General features: G+C 35.4%; 2 protein-coding genes across 7 annotated transcripts; both read right to left on the reverse strand.

The window, feature by feature from the left end:
- Positions 1 to 756: 756 nt before the first annotated feature.
- Positions 757 to 22,589, reverse strand: LOC122721247. 5 transcript variants are annotated; one of them, XR_006351011.1, is made up of 4 exons: positions 22,462 to 22,589; positions 8,283 to 8,353; positions 1,544 to 7,661; positions 757 to 942 (listed from the first exon to the last, which is right to left on the reverse strand). XR_006351011.1 is itself a non-coding variant. In XM_043957490.1 (3 exons), exon 3 carries the CDS (start codon positions 6,342 to 6,344, stop codon positions 4,395 to 4,397), a length of 1,950 nt encoding a protein of 649 aa, XP_043813425.1. In that variant the 5' UTR covers positions 6,345 to 8,350; positions 10,661 to 10,810; positions 10,902 to 11,073; the 3' UTR covers positions 757 to 4,394. The 5 variants fall into 5 exon arrangements, 1 of the variants encoding a protein (XP_043813425.1); XR_006351008.1 differs by lacking the exon at positions 22,462 to 22,589 and adding exons at positions 10,661 to 10,810; positions 10,902 to 11,073 and having other exon boundaries at positions 1,544 to 8,350; XR_006351010.1 differs by having other exon boundaries at positions 1,544 to 8,353.
- Positions 11,222 to 14,795, reverse strand: LOC110617180 (G-type lectin S-receptor-like serine/threonine-protein kinase RKS1). 2 transcript variants are annotated; one of them, XM_021759805.2, is made up of 7 exons: positions 13,351 to 14,795; positions 13,119 to 13,253; positions 12,833 to 13,020; positions 12,297 to 12,507; positions 11,922 to 12,159; positions 11,677 to 11,827; positions 11,222 to 11,564 (listed from the first exon to the last, which is right to left on the reverse strand). In XM_021759805.2, the coding sequence occupies exons 1-7, from the start codon at positions 14,627 to 14,629 to the stop codon at positions 11,259 to 11,261; spliced, it is 2,508 nt and encodes an 835-aa protein (XP_021615497.1). In that variant the 5' UTR covers positions 14,630 to 14,795; the 3' UTR covers positions 11,222 to 11,258. The 2 variants fall into 2 exon arrangements, with proteins under 2 accessions (XP_021615497.1, XP_021615498.1); XM_021759806.2 differs by lacking the exon at positions 13,119 to 13,253.
- Positions 22,590 to 25,392: the final 2,803 nt, after the last annotated feature.

Below are 25,392 nucleotides of genomic sequence, written 5' to 3' on the forward strand. Positions count from 1 at the left end.
TAATTATATTTTTTAGGAAAAAAATTAAATCAATAATTAAATTAAACTAAAGCAAAAAATTAAAATACTGCAATCAATTTGATTCAACTCTCTAATTTTACAAATCAAATTAAATTAATTGAATAACAAAATCATTCAAGCATCAAGCTTATTATCATCTAAATAAATACCCCTAAAATTAATTCCATTCAATTTCTCAGTTTAACGGAATAATGCAATTAGGTCACAAATTCACAATTAAAAAAAAATACTTTTTAAATATATTAATTAAAATATTAAAAAATAATTTAAAATAAAATTTAACATTTTTATTATAAAATACTAAAATAATAAAACTGTTCAAACAAAATTTAACATTTTTATTATAAAATTTCAAATGATTTTGCAAGATTTTTTTAATTTTTTTTTTACAAAATAAATTATACCACAAATGTAAACAATAAGAAGCAGCCTACCAACTGGAAGAGAGTCTTTTCCGAATGCCTTCTCACGGATGCGCAAAACCTTCAAGGCAAGTTGCTCTGCTTCTTCATCTCGATTCAAATGATATAAAGTCACTGCAAGATGCAACATCGGGAAGGTGATAGATTGATCCTCGGGGCTTACAGTTTTTGCAATGAGCTTCAGATTTATTGTCACACCCATTCTCTAATCTATAGAGACGAATATAACTCGAAAAACTGACAGAATTTCCCCTAATATTTATACATATAAATATATATAACCTACTATAATTTCCAAATAGAAAACTGATGGTGGATCTAACCAATCCACAATATATTTACAAAAAACAAAATACATTCTTCATTGGGCTGTACAATCTATACATGATCTATCCAAAGTACAAAAAGAAATTACAAAAAACCTAGGATTGGTCCGACCTCCTCTAGACTCTGAGTGGACGATGTGGAAGGAAAGACTAAGCGGATCACCAAAAAGGAACTGAAATAGTAAAAGTATAAGGGTAAGTACAACATACTCAGTGAGCGGATAAATAAATAACAAAGGGGAAAAGATAAGGTTTAGGTATTTAATAGTACCATATAAATAAGTCAGCTGAATAAATACAATTTAAGTCAATCAAAATAACTGTGAAAAATAGAATCCGCATACACTCATAATATGTTCCCTGCAGATAATGCTGGCATCTCAGGTGTAATAAAATAATGACAGCCTGAGAGCAATGCTGGCATCTTAGGCTCTATGATGACAAATTTGGTGGTCATACACATGTGTAGAGCTACCCCCAAAGGGTGACCACCTGACATACGCCCCAAAGGCTATCTGTATATCAAGTGTTGTCTCAAAGACAGTATAAATATATATCATGCTGAAAATAAATCACATGTCATCAAGATGTTATATGTTCGGTGCATATACAGAGTGTAATCGGCTATTTATTCAGTTGTGCTTTGAATTCAATGTTCATTTATTCAAGAAATATAAATTAACTTTATCCTTTCCCATTTTAAATAACTAAAGTAACTATACACATATACATATATTAAAGAAAAATATCAATATTATATATTTATCCACTCACCATTACTGAGGATAGAATAACCTAGGTCGCAGGAGCACCCCTATTGTCTATCCTGGACGCTGGATCCTCTTCTAGAATTAAAAAGAAAAATAATATATCAAATAATAAATAAACATTCTAGGATGAAAATATAAAATGTAAAATACAAAATTTTAAATATATTTTTATATATATTTTTAAGAAAATTTCGGCAGTATTTCAGCATAGCTAGACCTCCCAAAATTACACAAACTCAACAAAAGTACTCAATAATGTATTTAGATCAATCTATGAAAATCATTAATCCAAAAAGCAATATAAAACCCCATTGATTGGATCTAACTAAAACATAACCTATTTTTATCCTCAAATCACAAAAATCACTATTAAAAGGTAGAGAAAATAAACTATATCGCAATAAATCGAATAATGGGAATAAAATTCACCTACCCAATTTTGGAACCTCTGGAAGAAAAAATTGAATTTTTGAGCAGGATATAGGTTTAAAATAGGATCTAGCAGTCTATGGGTTGATTGGGTTGAGAGGGAGGAGATTTGGATTAAAGAGGAAATTTTTTTTTTATAAAAACATAGCATTTCTACCGCCTCTGCTTCTCCCCACGAAGACGAAGGCTCTGGTTTCGGGAAGGAACCAGAGCCTTTTAATGTTTTAATTGTTTTTTTTTAATTTTTTAATTAATTTTTTTATTTATTTTTAATAATAAGAATTATATATACATATTTAAAAGTTATGGGCCTTTTCTCTTTTTTTTTTTTCCTATGGGCCAGATATGATAATTCTCTCCTCCTAAAAGAAATTTCGTCCTCAAAATTTACATACCTGGTGAAGGGAATAAATGTGGAAATTGAATTCGCATATTCTCTTTTTTTTCCCAGGTAGCTTCTTTAGCAGAATGGTTACTCCATCGAACTTTAACCAGGGGTATTATCTTACTCCTTAGAACCTTCTCTTCTCTGGCAATGATCTCGACTAGCTCTTCTTCATATGTTAAATCTTCCCTCAACTCGATAGGCTGTTTCTGGAGAATGTGGGAAGAATCACTTCTGTATCTCCTTAACATGGATACATGGAAGACATCATGAATCTGAGATAGCTCTAGAGGTAGTGCTAAACGATAAGCAACTGGGCCAATTCTCTCTAAAATCTCATATGGTCCGATGAATCGCAGACTCAATTTCCCACGTTTGCCAAAACACACCACCCCTTTCCAAGGAGAGATCTTCAGAAATACTTTGTCGCCAACATTATATTCAATATCCCTTCTCTTCAGATCTGCATAACTCTTCTGTCTGTCTTGTGCTGCTTTTAATCTACTTCTGATCATCTAAATTTTATCTGTAGTGTGTTGCACTAATTCTGGACCTTCTAATTGTCTTTCCCCTACCTCATTCCAACACAATGGTGTTCTGCATCTTCTCCCATACAAAGCTTCATATGGAGCCATGCCGATACTCGAATGATAACTATTATTATAAGAGAACTCCATTAAATGCACATACCTATCCCAACTTCCTTTAAACTCCATCACACAAGCTCTCAGCATATCCTCCAATGTCTGAATAGTTCTTTCTGATTGACCATCAGTTTGAGGGTGAAAAGAAGTGCTAAACTTCAACTTAGTGCCTAAAGCATTTTGCAAGCTAGGCCAAAAACGAGAAGTGAATCTTGGATCTCTATCTGAAACAATAGAGACTGGAGCACCATGGAGTCTTACAATCTCACTGACATAGATCTCTGCTAACTTGTCTAAAGAATAATCCATCCTGACAGGCAAAAAGTGTGCTGACTTGGTTAACCTATCAACTATCACCCATACTGCATTATGTCCACGCGAAGTACGAGGTAACCCTGAAACAAAATCCATAGTAATGTGTTTCCACTTCCATTCCGGAATAGGGAGCGGTTGCAGCTTTCCTATTGGATGTTGATGTTCTGCTTTAATCTATTGACAAACTAAGCATGTGGACACAAAGTCAGCTATTTCTTTCTTCATGCCTGGCCACCAATAGTTTGCTTTAAGATCTCTATACATTTTTGTACTGCCTGGATGCATAGAGTAAGCAGAACAATGGGCTTCCTCCATAATCTCTCTCTTCAAACTTCCCACTCTGGGTACACATAGTCTATCACCAAACCTTAAAGTCCCATCCTCCCTTAGAGAAAAGTCGATACGGGTGCCATCTCTTACTTCATTACTGATTTTACTCAACTGCTCATCTTGATTTTGGGCTTCTCTGACTTTTTCTATCAATACTAGTCGAACTTTAAGAGTTGCTAACAATGCTCCTGCATCATCCACTGCTAGTTCTACCCTTAAGGATCTGATCTCTAGTAACAAAGGAAGTCGAACTGTTTTGAGATAGGCCAAATGACTAAAGGACTTGCGACTAAGGGCATCAACTACTACATTCGCTTTACCTGGATGATATTCAATAGTACAGTCGTAGTCCTTAAGTAACTCAATCCACCGTCTCTGCCTTAAATTCAACTCCTTCTGTGTGAGAAGATACTTCAAACTCTTGTGATCTGTAAAATTCTGGCAAGTCACGCCATAAAGATAATGCCTCCATGTCTTTAATGCAAACACAACTGCAGCTAATTCCAGATCATGGGTGGGATAATTTAATTCATGTGGTCTAAGCTGTCTAGAAGCATAAGCTATCACTTTCCCATGTTGCATGAGTACACAGCCTAAACCCTTGTGAGAAGCATCACTATAAACCACAAATCCATCTGTACCTGAGGGTAGGGTAAGTACTGGGGCTGATGTGAGACATGTTTTAAGGTTCTCGAAACTCTCTTGACATTCATCTGTCCATTCAAACTTTGCATTCTTTCGAAGGAGCTTAGTCATGGTGCTGCAATGATGGCGAAATCCTGAACAAAGCGACGATAATACCCTGCTAAGCCCAGAAAACTTCTAACCTCTGTAACATTAGTTGGAGGGTCCCAATTGACTACTGCTTCAATCTTCTTAGGATCAACTAAAACTTCATCTGCTGAGATAACATGTCCCAAGAAAACCACCCGATCAAGCCAGAACTCACATTTGCTCAATTTAGCATATAGTTGCTTATTCCTCAAAATTTGCAGTACTATCCGTAAATGCATCTCATGCTCTTCCTTGCTACGAGAATATACTAAGATGTTATCAATAAACACAATAACAAAACTATCCAAGTAGGGCTTAAACACCCTATTCATGAGATCCATAAAAGCAGCGGGTGCATTAGTTAACCCAAAAGGCATAACGAGGAACTCATAATGCCCGTAACGAGTTCTGAAGGCTGTCTTAGGTATTTCAGACTCCTTGATCTCCAATTGATGATACCCAGACCGCAAATCAATCTCAGAGAATACTTTAGCACCTTGGAGTTGATCAAAAAGATCATCAATGCGGGGTAAAGGATACTTATTTCGCACAGTAACTCGATTCAATTGTCTGTAGTCAATACACAATCTTAAGGAACCATCCTTCTTCTTCACAAATAGCACAGGGGCTCCCCAAGGTGAAACACTGGGTCTTATGAAACCTTTATCAAGTAGCTCCTGCAATTGTGCTTTTAACTCTTTCAGTTCTGCCGGAGCCATTCTGTATGGTGCCATAGAAATAGGAGTTGTACTTGGATTTAAATCAATAGAGAATTCAATCTCTCTATCTGGAGGCAACCCAGGAAGTTCTTCAGGAAATACATCAGGAAACTCGTTTACTACTGGTATATCCTCCAATTTAGGTCCTTCTAGGTTACTGTCCACCACATAGGCTAAATATGCTTGACAACCCTTCCGAAGCATCTTCCTAGTGGTCATGGCGAAAATCACATAAGAAGAAAGTAAACGCCTCTCCCCAAAGAAAGTGAACTTGGACCCTTCTGGACTATTAAATACCACTGATTTCTCAAAGCAATCTATTGTGGCATGATGACGGGATAACCAATCCATACCTAGGATGACATCCAGATCTTGTAGACACAAAGGAATCAGATCCACTAACAACTCATGGTCGCCCAACTTAACAACACAATCCCTATACACATGTTCACATACTACAGAATCCCCAACTGGAATACTCACAGCTAATCCACAGTCTAAGGGTTTTAATTCTCTATTAGCATGCTTAGAGAAGGATTGAGATATGAAAGAGTGAGTGGAACCAGGATCTATAAGAATGTACGCATCTTTATTAAAAATAGTTAACATACCAGTCACCACCTCTGGAGATGCTTGTGCCTCCTGCTGTGTCATAGCAAAAACTCTGGCTTGAGTGCGAGGTCTGCCAGGTTGCATCATTGGTCTAGGCTGAGAAGATGAAGTAGCTCCGCTGGCTCTGCTTGTACTTGGTCCAACTTGTGCCGTGGGTACTCCCTGTGATGGTGTCATACCATACTTTAGATTCTGAGGTGCCACTGACCCTTGCTGAGAACCACTGTCTCTGGCTATCAGCAATGGACAATCTTTCTTAAAATGCTCCGAAGAGCCACATTCAAAACAACCCCTATCGAATTTTCTGCACTCCTCAGCATGATATTTACCACAGGTGGCACATTGAGAAAAATGTCTCTTCCTTTGCTCAAACCCAGAATTATATCCTTGCCCATGTGTCTGTGCCCCAAAGGAACTACCCACTGGCTGTGCTACTGAACTCTGATTAGATTGTGGTCGAGCAACCTGCTGCTCTGTGTTAACAAAAGAACCTCTACCACTACCTCTGTATCCCGCTTGGGACTGAAATGAACTGCTCCCTCTCTTAGCTGGTCTTTCTCTGAACCCCTGTGAACCCTGCATATGTTTTCTACTCATCCTCTGCTCATACTCTTTTTCTTCTTGCTTAACTTTCTCAACATTCAAAGCTGCTTCCACCAACTCTCTAAAATTATTACCTCTGAACTAGGTCATAGATGATCTGATATTAACATGTAGACCCTGTCTGAATCTGTCACATTTAGCTTCCTCAGAAGGCAGTATGTCTGAAACAAAGCAATAAAGGTCTTCAAACTTGTCAACATACTCTCTTATTGAGAGGCTTCCTTGAAACAACCTGAAAAAGGCATCTTGTTTCCCCTTCCTGTAACTTTCTGACAAATACTCCTGGCGAAATTCATATATAAATTGATCCCAAGTCAGTCTGACTCTATGTCTGCGATGAATGGCATCAAACCAACCATCAGCTTTACCCTGAAGCAATCCATGTACATTATCTACTTTATCTGCATCAGTCAACTTCATTAATTCAAACACTTTTAGCACTTTCTTTAACCATTTATCTGCAATGCCAGCATCAGAAGAACCCTCAAAATCATAAGCTCCTAAATGTCTAGCACGATCCACTATCTCCCACGGATCTCTAGGTTTGGCTGTAACAGCTGCTGTAACAACTTGTGCAACAAAAGCACCCAGGTCTGCATTTATCTGAAAAGGATGGGCTAGTGCTACAGGTGGAACAAAAGGTGGAGCTGCAGGTGCGACAGGAGGTGCAACTGCAAGTGCTGAAGGAAATGATGGTGCAGTCGGATATGCCCCTGATTCAACACCATGAGAAACAGAATCTCCCTGTCCTTCTCTGCTCTCAGATAAATCATGATCTGCCACCCCTTCTAGAGGTGGAGGTGTAACTGTAGGATCCCTATGAGGTCGACCAATATCAGCTAATCTAGCTGTACGAATGCCACGGCCCCGATTTCTATTACCTACTCTGAGCGGCATTGTCCTACAAACGAAAATACGAGAAGAATTATCAGAATATAATTAAGAATACTAACTCGAGGAAAGTCTACAGAATCTATAAACCTAAGCTCTAATACCAAAAATTGTCACACCCATTCTCTAATATGTAGAGACGAATATGACCCTGAAAACTGATAGAACTTCCCCTAATATTTATACATGTAAATACATATAACCTGCTATAATTTCCAAATAGAAAACTGATGGTGGATCTAGCCAATCCACAATATATTTACAAAAAACAAAATACATTCTTCATTGGGCTGTACAATCTATACATGATCTATCCAAAGTACAAAAAGAAATTACAAAAGGCCTAGGATTGGTCCGACCTCCTCTAGACTCTGAGTGGACGATGTGGAAGGAAAGACTGAGCGGATCACCAAAAAGGAACTGAAATAGTAAAAGTATAAGGGTGAGTACAACATACTCAGTGAGCGGATAAATAAATAACAAAGGGGAAAAGATAAGGTTTAGGTACTTAATAGTACCATATAAATAAGTCAGCTGAATAAATACAATTTAAGTCAATCAAAATAACTGTGAAAAATAAAATCCGCATACACTCATAATATGTTCCCTGCAGATAATGTTGGCATCTTAGGTGTAATAAAATAATGACAGCCTGAGAGCAATGCTGGCATCTTAGGCTCTATGATGACAAATTTGGCCCAAGAGCTAATAAAATACTGGTCATACACATATGTAGAGCTACCCCCAAAGGGTGACCACCTGACATACGCCCCAAAGGCTATCTGTATATCAAGCGCTGTCCCAAAGACAGTATAAATATATATCATGCTGAAAATAAATCACCTGTCATCAAGGTGTTATATGTTCGGTGCATATACAGAGTGTAATCGGCTATTTATTTAGCTGTGCTTTGAATTCAATGTTCATTTATTCAAGAAATATAAATTAATTTTATCCTTTCCCATTTTAAATAACCAAAGTAACTATACACATATACATATATTAAAGAAAAATATCAATGTTATATATTTATCCACTCACCAGTACTGAGGATAGAATAACCTAGGTCGCAGGAGCACCCCTATTGTCTATCCTGGACGCTGGATCCTCTTCTAGAATTAAAAAGAAAAATAATATATCAAATAATAAATAAATATTCTAGGACGAAAATATAAAACGTAAAATATAAAATTTTAAATATATTTTTATATATATTTTTAAAAAAATTTCGGCAGTATTTCAACATAGCTAGACCTCCCAAAATTATTAATCCAAAAAGAAATATAAAACCCCATTGATTGGATCTAACTAAAACATAACCCATTTTTATCCTCAAATCACAAAAATTACTATTAAAAGGTAGAGAAAATAAACTATATCGCAATAAATCGAATAAAGGGAATAAAACTCACCTACCCAATTTTGGAACCTCTGGAAGAAAAAATTGAATTTTTAAGCAGGATATAGGTTTAAAATAGAATTTAGCGGTCTATGGGTTGATTGGATTGAGAGGGAGGAGATTTGGATTACAGGGGAAAATTTTTTTTTTATAAAAACAGAGCATTTCTTCCGCCTCTGCTTCTCTCCACGAAGACGAAGGCTCTGGTTTCGGGAAGGAACCAGAGCCTTTTAAAGTTTTAATTGTTTTTTTTTTTTTAATTAATTTTTTATTTATTTTTAATAATAAGAATTATATATAAATATTTAAAAGTAACTCTAAATGACATCCCAATTCCCACCCCAAAAGATGTCACAAAAAATATTAATGACAAGGAAAAACATTACTTGGAAGGCTTTGGCATAGAAACCATATCCCTTCAAATTGTTCTAAAATCCAAAGGACAAGATTCAAAAAATGAATTATGAAATTCAAAATTTGGTGGAAAATGTCCCGTGATTTTCTCAATGCATACTGAGTTTTTATTCCTATCATATTTTTTAGCTTTGAAAACAAATCAGCTTTGAGCAGCCAAGTGAAAATGTCTGCAACTTGATTTTCAGCAGTTTCATTTCAAAAGCATCGACAAAGTGAGAAAAAGGAGAGGGAAAGAGAGAGAGAAGATCCAGCACAACAAGCAATCAAAATGAAAAAGCGATCTGCCTTCACCTTCCTACAACATGAAGTAATTCTGCCAAATCAATCCTCATCTTCTCCATGATACTGTCATCCAGAGCTATATAATTTGTGTCCTTGATGAGCTGAAGACCCTTTCTATACAAGTCAATAGCTTCTTCAACGTTCCCTATGTAAAATTAGACATATGAACCATTGTCAAGTGTTTGCGTGTATATACATATAGAAAACTAGAGTTTATCAGCTAATATTGCCCAAGCACTTAATAGCCTTAGATCAGAGAATCCACTGTCACAAGTGAGTCTTTCAAGAAGCTCAATGTAAAGGATGTCTGAATGCCTAGCTTACCATTGAGCACTTTGCATGGGCTAGAGAACACAAGGCCATGCCAACTCTTCCGTCATAATTTTCTCCATATAACTTCCTATATATGCTCAAAATTCTAGACAAACAAAATAACAATGAAGTAAATAATCATACCTAAGCACTAACTATTCAGCGAAAGCAAAACAGAGAGTAAATTAACTTATTAAAATGAATTTCAGAATCTGTAGTTCTTCCTTCCTTCATCAAAAGATTGCCAAGACCAAATAAAGGGACAACCAAGTCTTCGCTCTCAACGCCTTTGCTTGATTCTAAAATAGCTATTGAACGATGGTATACCTCTATGGCTTTTTTTACTCTTCCAATAGAACCAAGAATTTTTGCCATCCCCAACAATGGTGAGACAAGAAATATACTACTTTTCCCTGGAAAACCAATGTAAAGATGCCTGTTGAGCTTTAGAATCTTTAATTGCTAAATAATTGAAGAAAATTTCCAAAGATCAATTATAGTACTGTGGTCAAATGTAAAATCTATTTGAAAAAATCATGCAGTTGTTGGTTTAGTCTCAATTTTCATTTACATGAATAAATTGTTCTGCTAGTCAATGTGAAACTTCTGCATAACCACAGAAAAACTTTATACAGTCTAGCAACAAAATTAGGGTTCCAACTTCCAAGATGCATTCTCTAAACAAACTGGATGAACGCAAGAACATGGATCAGTTGCAGACAGACATTCAAACTTTTAATTCCAGAAACACCCCGTGTAAAAGGAAATAATTTGCTATTGACCAAAAATCATGCCTTCCAGCTTCAACACTTTAACACTGTAGCTCACCGGCGACAAAATTGTTAAAAATACGATGTTATACTATTATTAACAAGGTAGCCAGTCGCAATAACTTGATATAACAAGTACTATACAAAGTTGAAAAGACAGCAGAAAACTGATATGGTTAAATTCTAATGCTGCACCAACAAAGACAAATAACAACAAATTTACACAAGATTGGACTTACCGTGTTTGCTTTCAAGAACACCAATTGCTCTTTTATATACAACCATGGAGCTCTCAAACTTCCCCAAAGCTGAATACATGCTCCCATATGTATTAGGACTGAATCTAGAAGGGGCTCATCATCTTTTAGACTTTCAACAACCTTGTTCATCTAGTCATCCACAAAAATGAAGCATCAGAAAGAAAGATATCAGTTAAGAATATGTTTGTCTTTGTCAACATGTTCATGGATATCAGTTAACCTTTTGACTTGTGCTGATCCTGTTGAATTTAGCTGAATCGAGTAATCTCTAGTTCATGGATAATCTGCTGATATTCTGGTATCAGAAACCACTGAAAACCCATCTTCCGTTTCAGCCCAATTTCAATTCCTTGGAGCAGAGTGTCTGTCCAGCAATAGAAGCTTTGTCATGTAGTTCTTTCACTTCTATCTTGGATTAAAACCAAGTTTCCTGAATCCAAAATCTGAGGTTTTGCACATACCTGTCACTTCCATCAATAAATTTGTAGATCATACAGGAAATTTCTAGTGTTGGTTACTACTACATATTATACATCACTATACTAAAAATTTATGTAATTGATGATATATTGATTATTCAACGACATACAACCTCAGTAATAGTTTCCTTATCCACAGAATAAAATTCCTTTTGTGTTACTAAGGGGCTATAACTATTACTTGGCTTTCTAAAAGTGAAAGGGGGCTGTCTAGGAGAAGGAAGACTAATTTCACTATTCAACATTACAACAACAGCTGACATGCTTGGTCTTTCAAATGCATCTTCTTGCACACACAAGAGTCCAATTTGGATGCATCTCAATACTTCATGAGCAGAACATGACTCCTTTAGTGATGAATCAACCATCTCCAGTGCTCTTTCTTCTTTCCATAAATGCCATATCTGTAACATCAACATATATTCAACAACTTTTAATAGTTTAGAACATAAGGTCCGAAAAGAATATTCAATTTGTAATAGTTTACCGAATATTTAGCTTATTATCTTAACTTACTTTTCCTGCCATGCTTAGGTAAGAATCCTCTTGACAAAAGCTATTGTTCTTTTTCCCTGTAACAATCTCTAATAATATGACCCCAAAACTAAAGACATCAGATTTCGTTGAAAACTTTCCAAATACCACATATTCTGGTGACATGTACCCACTGCATATGAAAAATACAATTTTAATGTAAGAAAGAATGGTATCCTTAGTAGTGGTTCTATGTGTCTTGCTGCTAAGTGTATAGGTATACTTACAATGTGCCAGCGATTTTGTTCGTTTTTTCTAGACTTTGGTCACCTTTGAAGACTCTAGCCAGGCCAAAATCTGAAATTTTTGGATTCATTTCTTTATCCAATAGAATGTTACTTGTTTTTAAATCTCTATGGATAATTCTCAACCTAGAATCTTGGTGGATATATAAGATTCCACGAGCAATCCCGATAATAATGTCAAAGCGTTTTCTCCAGTCCAAAATTAACCTTCTTGTTTCATCTGATAAAAAATATTTGCATTTGAATTAGTGCCAATTTTATGCAGTCTGTGTCTATGAATCATATTGTTCAAATAGATAGAATTAGATAATTTATGGAACACAATGCTCAATAAAATAGGATATAAATAAGGCTTACCAAAAAGAAATGAGTCCAAGCTTTTGTTTGGCATGTATTCATAAACTAGCATCGGTTCCTCTCCCTGAATGCAGCATCCAAGAATTTTCACAAGATTTTGATGTTGAAGTTTTGCCATTAATAAAACTTCATTTTCAAATTCTTTTATTCCTTGCCCTGAACTTTTAGATAGTCTTTTCACTGCGATCTCCCGGCCATTAGACAGTTGACCCTACAATCATGTTTATATGAGGACTTTTTACTCCATGTAATGAAATTTCAAGCCAGCATTCTTTCTGCAAATCTTAAAATGCAGATAGAAACTAATACAATGTGTGAGGGTCAGCTGTTTGATGTGTGACTGAGTCCCACATTGGCAAAATTTCGGCAAATCGAATTGAATATAATAGCCAGCACGAAACTACTAAATAATAACTTGGGTTAATCATTTTGGATCAACAGAAAAGTGGGTTTAAAAGTTATTTGAGTAAGTTTGAGCTAGGCTGTTTTACAAGTCCATTACAGTTCTGAGAAATTTGCACATAAGTAGTGTATACCTTATAAACCAATCCAAAGCCACCTTGCCCGAGTTTGTTAGCTAGAGAGAAATTGTCAGTCGCGGAAAGTATTGTACTGAGCTTAAAATACACAATCTCTGGATAACTCACTCCACCTCCATCTTCATTTTCAATGTAGTATGGATCATTGATTGTGTTAAACAATTTTGCATTCCATTTGTTCCTCACTTCCTCAGAAAAAATTACTCCCATCATAAAACAATTTAGTAGTGTAAATATATTTAGAAAGGCACAAAATTGCATAAACAAATAAAGTTTTTCTTACCTGTTTTTCTTTTCTTCTTGAACCACAAATATGCAAATAAAATGATTACAAACCAAGCTGAAAAAATAGATACCAACAAAATAGCCAACAAATGCTTCTTCACCAGAAATCCATTTGATTTTTGTGTTATTTCAGCTGTGATTGTTCCAAGTTAAAAGAGGATAAGGAAATAGTGAAAAGCATGATCATCCATATTGATTTTTCAATTAAATATAAAAACTGATTTTCTTACCTAATTCAAGTGCGTCAACACGAACATAAATATCACTTCCTTCAGCTATACCAATTACAGTGTCCGTTAATTCACCATACCAAGCCAAGCAACCAGTTTCTTTCCCAGAAATAGATGTGGATGAATATGCAGAACATGTACAATTCCTCTTGCATTGTAGTTCACAATCAACAGGACTCATATTCAAGCCCAACCAAACTGCTTCTGAAGTATCAGGAACCTTAACACCTGTTACTTGCACAAATCCTTCTCCCTGGTTGCACAGAGAAGACGATTCTTTCCGCTTCCGAACACACCCACCTGACCCATCCTTCAAAAAATTCCAGTCCCTTGGAGATTGAGGCTCGTACCCGGGTAAACAATCACATTCAAATTTAGGATAAAGATACAAAGGATTACACATACTATAGGGACCACAATGACCATAAAACTCACACAGATTCCTCGGTGCTGACCGTAATTCCTTCCACTTGCCTTCACTTTCATGCCAGGTTAGGTGCAAAATCAATCCTGAATAATCCAACTTTGTTCTTAGTATAAGAGAAGCATCAACAGGAAAAAAGGTAAAAAATGTTTCTTTTTGGTTGTGGACAAAACTAAAGTTTTGTCGATTAACATAATTTTTCACTGGCCATGGGACACCTCTCCAATATCGTTTTGTACCCTTGTACAAAATGCCTTGAGGTGATCCTTTTAGATTGAGCTCAAGCACGTAGTCTCCAGTTCCAGGGTCATCTGCTGATCTCCATGATGTTAAGAATTGGTGAATACCTGTCTCTCTATTCAACCCAAGTTTCATTCCCGGTAATTGAGTATCTGTCGGATAATCAAAGCTTTCCCATAGAACTCTTCCACTTCTTTCTTGGACCAAAATCAAGTTTCCTGAATCCAGGAGCTGAGCTAAACAAGTGTCTGTCTTTGTTACTTCACGTGAGACATTTGCAGACCATACTGGAACTTTTCTGCTATGATTGCTATAGAGAACGAGATTTCCATATTGATTAACTGAAAGAACTCCCGAAGATCCATTGATAGGATGATTTCTGTTTGCTACCCACACTACAGTTTGCTCTCGTACTTTGTAATACCAGATTCCAAGATACCTATACTTGGGATTGCCAGGGCTGAAAAATCCAAGCACAAAATTGTTTTCTTTGGAGATAAGAAAGCCACCATCTTCAATGGTTTGATTTATGGCTATGGTGTCCATAGAAGCAGAAACTGCAAAATGGATGATCATTAGAATGAAGAAAAGAGGAAAACATTTTTCAGCTTCCATGATTGAATTTCAATGATCTTTGCTAATATGGCTGAGCTTTTGAAACTGTTTTGAGGTTTCTGTCTTGATATCTTGGGAAGAAATTATTAATTTATTGTGGTTGTCTTGATATCTTGGCAGTCGTCTTTGGTTACCCGTCGAGCTGTGGATTCGTGTGTTTCGGGCAATTCTTACCGACACCGATAGTCAAAACCAGCTCAAAATACGAAAGCTCCATTAATTTAAAAACTTTACAAAATTCAATTCTTGTGAAAATTTTTTTATCTGGTCCAATTTCGTGCATTAGTTAAGAAAGTTCGTCAATAATTCAATCGTGAGTATTTTAAATAATTCATAAACAGTTGATAATTTATTTCATTAATATTTTTTTATAATTTAATATCTTATAGTAATTTATTTTTAGCCCAACTGATATTTTTTAAAAATAAATTTGAATTTTTTTTTTCTTTTAATTTTTTCTCTTCAAATGTATTTGAAAAAGAATAATTTCTCTTTATAATATATGATAAGGAATATAAAAATATTTATTTAATAGAAAATATAAGAAAAAAAGGCAACCTATTTACTTTGACTGTGGATATTTTTATACTTTATTTCTATGTACATACGTTCAAAGAAAAAGAGAATATTGCACTCACAAGCTTAGTCTGATGATAAATACATCTAAGTAAATCTAGAGATCTCATCTCAAGTTTTATTCTACTAATTTTCAATTTCTTATTTAAAAAAAATAGAGTGTTGAATTTAATTGTTGACATGTAAATATCTTATTGAGAAATTTTCTTAGTCATTGAAAATGTGCATCACCGAATCTCCATGGAAAAAAGTGAATATCTCAATATATGGCTTAGCAGTTGGTGACGAGGAATCAATTTTCTTTAAATTCTATTTATTTCATGGAAAAAAATATTTTTAATATTTTTTAATCTTTGAAATGTTCAAATTGTGATAAAAAAATTATTATAAAAGAGAAAGTGATTTTTAAATTTTGAAATTTTTATTAAAATCTTTATATATAAATTTATTAAAATATTTTTTTATTAAATTAAAATTAAACAGTAAAAAATAAGTTATTTTGTTTTTATAAAAAATATTTCTCACAGATAATATTTTTTAGATACAATATTTTCTCTAAATAAAGGAAGTTTGAATTTAGTATTATAATACTTTTATTATTTTTATTTGATAAACTTTAAATAAAATTATTTTTTATCTTTGAATTGATTATTAGACACTTTTCATGGTGATATGGTTAGGGTTAAATTTGTTTCTTTAATAATTTTTATTTAAATTTTGAATTGAATTCAAATTTAAAGTATGTTTGATTTAACTGTTAAATAAATAATTTATTTATTTTAATTTATATATATTAAGTTTTTGATAAATTATATTTAATTAGTATTTAAATGTAAATTAATTAATAATGATATATATCAATTTATTATATTAATAAAATAAATATTAATTTATTATATAATACATATAATAATTAAAAATAGAATTTTAAAATATTATTATAATGTTTATCATATAATAATAAATATTAATATTTTAATTAATATATTATGTATTATAATTTTAAATATTTTATTTTAAAAATTATAATTAATAAATTATAAAAGGTAATATAATTTAAATAAACAATAAAATTAAAATAATTAATAGATAATTGAAAATAATGCGTATCAGCTGTCATTAAAAGCTTACCAAGTGTTTGAATATCAATCCGTCATCAATCAATCATCAGTAAAAAGCCTACAGGGTTTGAAATCACATATCATATTTTTTAGGAAAAAAATTAAATCAATAATTAAATTAAACTAAAGCAAAAAATTAAAATACTGCAATCAATTTGATTCAACTTTCTAATTTTACAAATCAAATTAAATTAATTGAATAACAAAATCATTCAAGCATCAAGCTTATTATCATCTAAATAAATACCCCTAAAATTAATTCCATTCAATTTCTCAGCTTAACGGAATAATGCAATTAGGTCACAAATTCACAATTAAAAAAAATACTTTTTAAATATATTAATTAAAATATTAAAAAATAATTTAAAATATGATGACCGCTAGATTTCTCCACCCCGATCTAAGGCCAGACCCATGATGACAGCTCATGATCTGAAGGCTTCTAAGCCTCCCGAATGAACCAGGTCTGGCCCGCTCATCTTCTAGACCGGACTCCCCCTTTTACTCTCCCAATCAAGTCGGCCAGCCCTTCCGGCCCTAAGACCAGACCTCCCTTAGGCTCCAGTCCTACTCTCACATTCCAGCACAGCCCGAAGGAGGAAAGGCAACCAGCCCATTCGCCTAGCGGGTCCATCCGCATGCGTGCCAGGGGAGAATTAAATAGTTGTTACGCATGGAGCAGATATCTAATATCCTTGTACGTCCGTATCTATGTGGCAGAGACAGATGACCCAATGGCAGTGAGACCGTTACACGTCACTGACAGACGAAAGAAAAGAATAAAAGGAGAGGGGCGTTCTCCTCTCAAGCCAAGCTTGGAGAACCCTTGTAAAACCCTATTTTCTGGATCTCAGATCATTAATTGGCGCCGTCTGTGGGGAACGAAGGAGATCTTTTCATCGCCGGAGTTCCACTCTTACAATACCCACTGAGATCCACAATGGGTATTGTAACAAGTTGTCACACCCATTCTCTAATCTGTACAGGCGGATATGACCCGAAAAACTGACAGAACTTCCCCTGATTTTATACATATAAATACATATAACCTGCTATAAGTTTTTAAAATATTAAACATATAAGAGAAAACTAATGGTTGTTCTAGTCAATTCATAATATATTTACATTAAACAAAATACGTTCCTCACTGGAATGTACAATCTATACATGATCTTTCAAAATTATACAAAAGATATGACAAAAGACCTAGGATTGGTCCGACCTCTCTAGACTCTGAGTGGACGATGAGGAAGAAGGACAAACAAGAAGATGAGGACTGCTGAACGAATCACCAAAAAAGAGCTGTAATATTACAAGTATAAGGGTGAGTACAAAATACTCAGTGAGCGGATAAATAAATAACAAAGGGGAAAAGATAAAGTTTAAATACTTAATAGTACCAAATATTTAGCTAAAATAAGTCAGCTGAATAAATACAATTTAATTCAATTAATATAAAATGAACTGTGAAAAATAGAATCCGCATACATTCATAATATGTGCCCTATAGATAATGCTGGCATCTCAGGTGTGATAAAATAACGACAGCCTGAGAGCAAAGCTGGCATCTTAGACTCTATGATGACAATTTTGGCCCAAGAGCAAACAAAATTCTGGTCATACACATGTGCAGAGCCACCCCTAAAGGGTGACCACCTGACATACGCCCCAAAGGCTATCTGTATATCAAGCGCTGTCCCAAAGACAGTATAAATATATATTATGCTGAAAATAAATCACCAGTCATTAATGTGTTATCTATTCGGTGCATATACAGAGTGTAATCGGCTATTTATTCAGCTGTGCTTTAAATTCAATTTTCATTCATTCAAGAAATATAAATTATCGTTATCCTTTCTCAACTTAAATAAACAAAATAACATATATGAGTATATATATATTTAAGAAAAATATCAATGTTATATATTTATCCACTCACCAGTACTGAGGATAGAATAACCTAGGTCGCAGGAGCACTCCTATTACCGATCCCAAAAGCTGGATCCTCTCCTAGAATTAAAAAGAAACTAATATATCAAATAATAAATAAATATACTAGGATAATAATATAAAACGTAAAATACGAAATTTTAAATATATTTTTATATATATTTTTAAGAAAATTTCAGCAGTATTTCGGCATAGCTAGACCTCCCAAAAATGAACAACCTCAACAAAAATACTCAATAACCTATAAAAAAATCATTAATCCCCAAAAGAAATATTAAATCTCATTACTTGGGTCTAACCTAAATACATCCCTTTTGATTCTCAATTCACCAAATAATTCTTAAAAGGTAGAGAAAATAAATTATATCGCAATAAATCGAGTAAAGGGAATAAAACTCACCTACCCAATTTTGGAACCTCTGGAAGAAAATATTGAATTTCTGAGCAGGATATAGGTTTAAATCAGGATCTAGATGAAGGATCTTAGAAGTTTGTGGGATGATCGGGTTGAGAGGAAGGAGATTTGGATTAAAGAGAAGGATTTTTTTTTTTTTTTTTTGAAATAACAGAGCAATGCTCTGCTTGCCCCTGCATCTGCTGCTTTTCTTTCTTTTTTGTTTTTTTCTCTACTTCACGCAAATGAAGGCTCTGGAAGAAACCAGAGCCTTTAATGTTTTAATTTTTTATTTATTTATTTCTTTATTTATTTTATGGGCTATTTTTTTTTTTTTTTTTGTGGGCTGGGCCAAGGCCTGATAATTCTCTCCTCCTAATAGAAATTTCATCCTCGAAATTTACATACCTGGTGAAGGAAATAAATGTGGAAATTGAATTCGCATATTCTCTCCTTTTTCCCAAGTAGCTTCTTTGGCAGAATGGTTACTCCATCGAACTTTAACCAGGGGTATTATCTTGCTCCTTAGAACCTTCTCTTCTCTGGTAATGATCTCTACTCGCTCTTCTTCATATGTTAAATCTTTCCTCAACTCGATAGGCTCTTTCTGGAGAATGTGGGAAGGATCACTTCTGTATCTCCTTAACATGGATACATGGAAGACATCATGAATCTGAGATAGCTCTGGTGGTAGTGCTAAACGATAAGCAACTGGGCCAATTCTCTCTAAAATCTCACATGGCCCTATGAATCGCGGACTCAATTTCCCACGTTTGCCAAAACGTACCACCCTTTTCCAAGGAGAGATCTTCAGAAATACTTTGTCGCCAACATTATATTCAATATCCCTTCTCTTCAGATCTGCATAACTCTTTTGTCTATCTTGTGCTGCTTTTAACCTACTTCTGATCATCTGAATTTTATCTGTGGTGTGTTGTACTAGTTCTGGACCTTCTAATTGTCTTCCCCTACCTCATTCCAACACAATGGTGTTCTACATCTCCTCCCATACAAAGCTTCATAAGGAGCCATGCCGATACTCGAATGATAACTATTGTTATAAGAGAACTCCATTAAAGGCACATGCCTATCCCAACTTCCTTTAAACTCCATCACACAAGCTCTCAGCATATCCTCTAAGGTCTGAATAGTTCTTTCTGATTGACCATCAGTTTGAGGGTGAAAAGAAGTGCTAAACTTCAACTTAGTGCCTAAAGCATTTTGCAAGCTAGGCCAAAAACGAGAAGTGAATCTTGGATCTCTATCTAAAACAATAGAAACTGGAGCACCATGAAGTCTTACAATCTCACTGACATAGATCTCTGCTAACTTGTCTAAAGAATAATCCATCCTGACAGGCAAAAAGTGTGCTGACTTGGTTAATCTATCAACTATCACTCATACTGCATTATGTCCACGCGAAGTACGAGGTAACCCTGAAACAAAATCCATAGTAATGTGTTCCCACTTCCATTCCAGAATAGGGAGCGGTTGTAGCTTTCCTGTTGGATGTTGATGTTCTGCTTTAATCTGTTGGCAAACTAAGCATGTGGACACAAAGTCAGCTATTTCTTTCTTCATGCCTGGCCACCAATAGTTTTCTTTAAAATCTCTATACATTTTTGTACTGCCTGGATGCATAGAGTAAGCAAAACAATGGGCTTCCTCCATAATCTCTCTCTTCAAGCTTTCCACTCTAGGTACACATAGTCTATCACCAAACATTAACGTTCCATCCTCCCTTAGAGAAAAGTCGGTACGGGTGCCATCTCTTACTTCATTACTGATCTTACTAAACTGCTCATCTTGATTTTGGGCTTCCTTGACTTTTTCTATCAACACTGGTCGAACTTTGAGATTTGCTAACAATGCTCCTGCATCATCCACTGCTAGTTCTACCCTTAAGGATTTGATCTCTAGTAACAAAGGAAGTCGAACTGTTTTGAGATAAGCCAAATTACTAAAGGACTTGCGACTAAGGGCATCAGCTACCACATTAGCTTTACCTGGATGATATTCAATAGTACAGTCGTAGTCCTTAAGTAACTCAATCCACCGTCTCTGCCTTAAATTCAACTCCTTCTGTGTGAGAAGATACTTCAAACTCTTGTGGTCTGTAAAAATCTGGCAAGTCATGCCATAAAGATAATGCCTCCATGTCTTTAATGCAAATACAACTGCAGCCAATTCCAGATCATGGGTGGGATAATTTAATTCATGTGGTCTAAGCTGTCTAGAAGCATAAGCTATCACCTTCCCATGTTGCATGAGTACACAGCCTAAACCCTTGTGAGAAGCATCACTATACACCACAAATCCATCTGTACCTGAGGGTAGGGTAAGAACTAGGGCTGATGTGAGACATGTTTTAAGCTTCTCGAAACTCTCTTGACATTCATCTGTCCATTCAAACTTTGCATTCTTTCGAAGGAGTTTAGTCAATGGTGCTGCAATGATGGAGAAATCCTGAACAAAGCGACGATAATACCCTGCTAAGCCCAGAAAACTTCTAACCTCTGTAACATTAGTTGGAGGGTCCCAATTGACTACTGCTTCAATCTTCTTAGGATCAACCAAAACTCTATCTGCTGAGATAACATGTCCCAAGAAAACCACCCGATCAAGCCAGAACGCATATTTGCTCAATTTAGCATATAGTTGCTTATTCCTCAAAATTTGCAGTACTATCCGTAAATGCATCTCATGCTCTTCCTTGCTACGAGAATATACTAAGATGTCATCAATAAACACAATAACAAAACTGTCCAAGTAGGGCTTAAACACCCTATTCCTGAGATCCATAAAAGCAGTGGGTGCATTAGTTAACCCAAAAGGCATAACGAGGAACTCATAATGCCCGTAACGAGTTCTGAAGGCTGTCTTAGGTATTTCAGACTCCTTGATCTTCAATTGATGATACCCAGATCGCAAATCAATCTTAGAGAATACTTTAGCACCTTGGAGTTGATCAAAAAGATCATCAATGCGGGGTAAAGGATACTTATTTCGCACAGTAACTCGATTCAATTGTCTGTAGTCAATACACAATCTTAAGGAACCATCCTTCTTCTTCACAAATAGCACAGGGGCTCCCCAAGGTGAAACACTGGGTCTTATGAAACCTTTATCAAGTAGCTCCTGCAATTGTGCTTTTAACTCCTTCAATTCTGCTGGGGCCATTTTGTATGGTGCCATAGAAATAGGAGTTGTACCTGGATTTAAATCAATAGAGAATTCAATCTCTCTATCTAGAGGCAACCCTGGAAGTTCTTCAGGAAATACATCAGGAAACTCGTTTACTACTGGTATATCCTCCAATTTAGGTCCTTCTAGGTTATTGTCCACCACATAGGCTAAATATGCTTGACAACCCTTCCGAAGCATCTTCCTAGTGGTCATGGTGGAAATCACATAAGAAGGAAATAAACGCCTCTCCCCAAAGAAAGTGAACTTGGACCCTTTTGGAGTATTAAATACCACTGATTTCTCAAAGCAATCTATTGTGGCATGATGATGGGATAACCAATCCATACCTAGGATGACATCCAGATCTTGTAGACACAAAGGAATTAGATCCACTAACAGCTCATGATTGCCCAACTTAACAACATAATCCCTATACACATATTCACATACAACAGAATCCCCAACTGGAGTACTCACAGCTAATCCGCAGTCTAAGGGTTTTAATTCTCTATCAGCATGCTTAGAGAATGATTGAGATATGAAAGAGTGAGTAGAACTAGGATCTATAAGAATGTACGCATCTTTATTAAAAATAGTTAACATACCAGTCACCACCTCTGAAGATGCTCGTGCCTCCTGCTGTGTCATAGCAAAAACTCTGGCTTGAGTGCGAGGTCTGCCAGGTTGCATCATTGGTCTAGGCTGAGAAGATGAAGTAGCTCCACTGGCTCTGCTTGTGCTTGGTCCAACTTGTGCCGTAGGTACTCCCTGTGATGGTGTCATACCATACTTTAGATTCTGAGGTGCCACTGACCCTTGCTAAGAACCACTGTCTCTGGCTATCAGCAATGGACAATCTTTCTTAAAATGCCCCGAAGAGCCACATTCAAAACAACCCCTATCGAATTTTCTACACTCCCCATCATGATATTTACCACAGGTGGCACATTGAGGAAAATGTCTCTTCCTTTGCTCAAACCCAGAATTATATCCTTGCCCATGTGTCGGTGCCCCAAAGGAACTACCCACTGGCTATGCTACTAAACTCTGACTAGATTGTGGTCGAGCAACCTGCTGCTCTGTGTTAACAAAAGAACCTCTACCACTACCTCTGTATCCAGCTTGGGACTGAAATGAACTGCTCCATCTCTTAGCTGGTCTTTCTCTGAACCCCTGTGAATCCTGCATATGTTTTCTACTCATCCTCTGCTCATACTCTTTCTCTTCTTGCTTAACTTTCTCAACATTCAAAGCTGCTTCCACCAACTCTCTGAAATTATTACCTCTGAACCAGGTCATAGATGATCTGATATTGACATGTAGACCCTGTCTAAATCTATCACATTTAGCTTCCTCAGAAGGCAGTATATCTGACACAAAGCAATAAAGATCTTAAAACTTGTCAGCATACTCTCTTATTGAGAGGCTTCCTTGAAACAACCTGAAAAAGGCATCATGTTTCCCCTTCCTGTAACTCTCTGACAAATACTCCTGGCGAAATTCATATATAAATTGATCCCAAGTCAGTCTGACTTTATGTTTGCGACGAATGCCATCAAACCAACCATCAGCTTTACCCTGAAGCAATCCATGTACATTATCTACTTTATCTGCATCAGTCAACTTCATTAATTCAAACACTTTTAGCACTTTCTTGAACCATTTATCTGCAATGTCAGCATCAAAAGAAGCCTCAAAATCATAAGCTCCCAAATGTCTAGCACGATCCACTATCTCCCACGGATCTCTAGGTTTGGCTGTAACAGCTGCTGTAACTACTTGTGCCACAAAAGCACCCAAGTCGGCATTTATCTGAAAAGGATTAACTGGTGCTACAGGTGGAACAAGAGGTGGAGCTGCAGATGCGACAGGAGGTGCAACTGCAGGTGCTGAAGGAAATGAAGGTGCAGCCGGATATGTTCTTGATTCAACACCATGAGAAGCAGAATCTCCATGCCCTTCTCCGCTCTCAAGCAAAACATGATCTGCCATCCTATCTAGAGGTGGAGGTGTAACTGTAGGATCCCTATGAGGTCGACCAATATCAGCTAATCTAGCTGTACGAACACCACGGCCCCGATTTCTATTGCCTACTCTGGGCGGCATTGTCCTACAAACAACAATACGAGAAGAATTATCAGAATACAATTAAGAATACTAACTCAAGAAAAGTCTACAGAATCTATAACCTAAGCTCTGATACTAAAAATTGTCATAACCATTCTCTAATCTGTAGAGGCGGATATGACCCGAAAAACTGACAGAACTTCCCCTGATTTTATACATATAAATACATATAACGTGCTATAAGTTTTTAAAATATTAAACATATAAGAGAAAACTAATGGTTGTTCTAGTCAATTCATAATATATTTACATTAAACAAAATACGTTCCTCATTGGAATGTACAATCTATACATGATCTTTCAAAATTATACAAAAGATATGACAAAAGACCTAGGATTGGTCCGACCTCCTCTAGACTCTGAGTGGATGATGAGGAAGAAGGACAAACAAGAAGATGAGGACTGCTGAGCGGATCACCAAAAAGGAGCTGTAATATTAAAAGTATAAGAGTGAGTACAAAATACTCAGTGAGCGGATAAATAAATAACAAAGGGGAAAAGATAAAGTTTAAGTACTTAATAGTACCAAATATTTAGCTAAAATAAGTCAGCTGAATAAATACAATTTAATTCAATTAATATAAAATGAACTGTGAAAAATAGAATCCGCATACACTCATAATATGTGCCCTATAGATAATGCTGGCATCTCAGGTGTGATAAAATAATGACAGCCTGAGAGCAATGCTGGCATCTTAGGCTCTATGATGACAATTTTGACCCAAGAGCAAACAAAATACTGGTCATACACATGTGCAGAGCTACTCCCAAAGGGTGACCACCTGACATACGCCCCAAAGGCTATCTGTATATCAAGCGCTGTCTCAAAGACAGTATAAATATATATTATGCTGAAAATAAATCACCAGTTATTAATGTGTTATATATTCGGTGCATATACAGAGTGTAATCGGCTATTTATTCAGCCGTGCTTTAAATTCAATTTTCATTTATTCAAGAAATATAAATTATCGTTATCCTTTTCCAACTTAAATAAACAAAATAACATATATGAGTATATATATATTTAAGACAAATATTAATGTTATATATTTATCCACTCACCAGTACTGAGGATAGAATAACCTAGGTCGCAGGAGCACTCCTATTACCTATCCCAAAAGCTGGATCCTCTCCTAGAATTAAAAAGAAAATAATATATCAAATAATAAATAAATATACTAGGATAATAATATAAAACGTAAAATACGAAATTTTAAATATATTTTTATATATATTTTTAAGAAAATGTCGACAGTATTTCGGTATAGCTAGACCTCCCAAAAATGAACAACCTCAACAAAAATACTCAATAACCTATAAAAAAATCATTAATCCCCAAAAGAAATATTAAATCTCATTACTTGGGTCTAACCTAAATACATCCCTTTTGATTCTCAATTCACCAA

The sequence above is a fragment of the Manihot esculenta genome, chromosome 6, assembly GCF_001659605.2.
Source record: "Manihot esculenta cultivar AM560-2 chromosome 6, M.esculenta_v8, whole genome shotgun sequence".
In the NCBI taxonomy this organism is placed as follows: domain Eukaryota; kingdom Viridiplantae; phylum Streptophyta; class Magnoliopsida; order Malpighiales; family Euphorbiaceae; genus Manihot; species Manihot esculenta.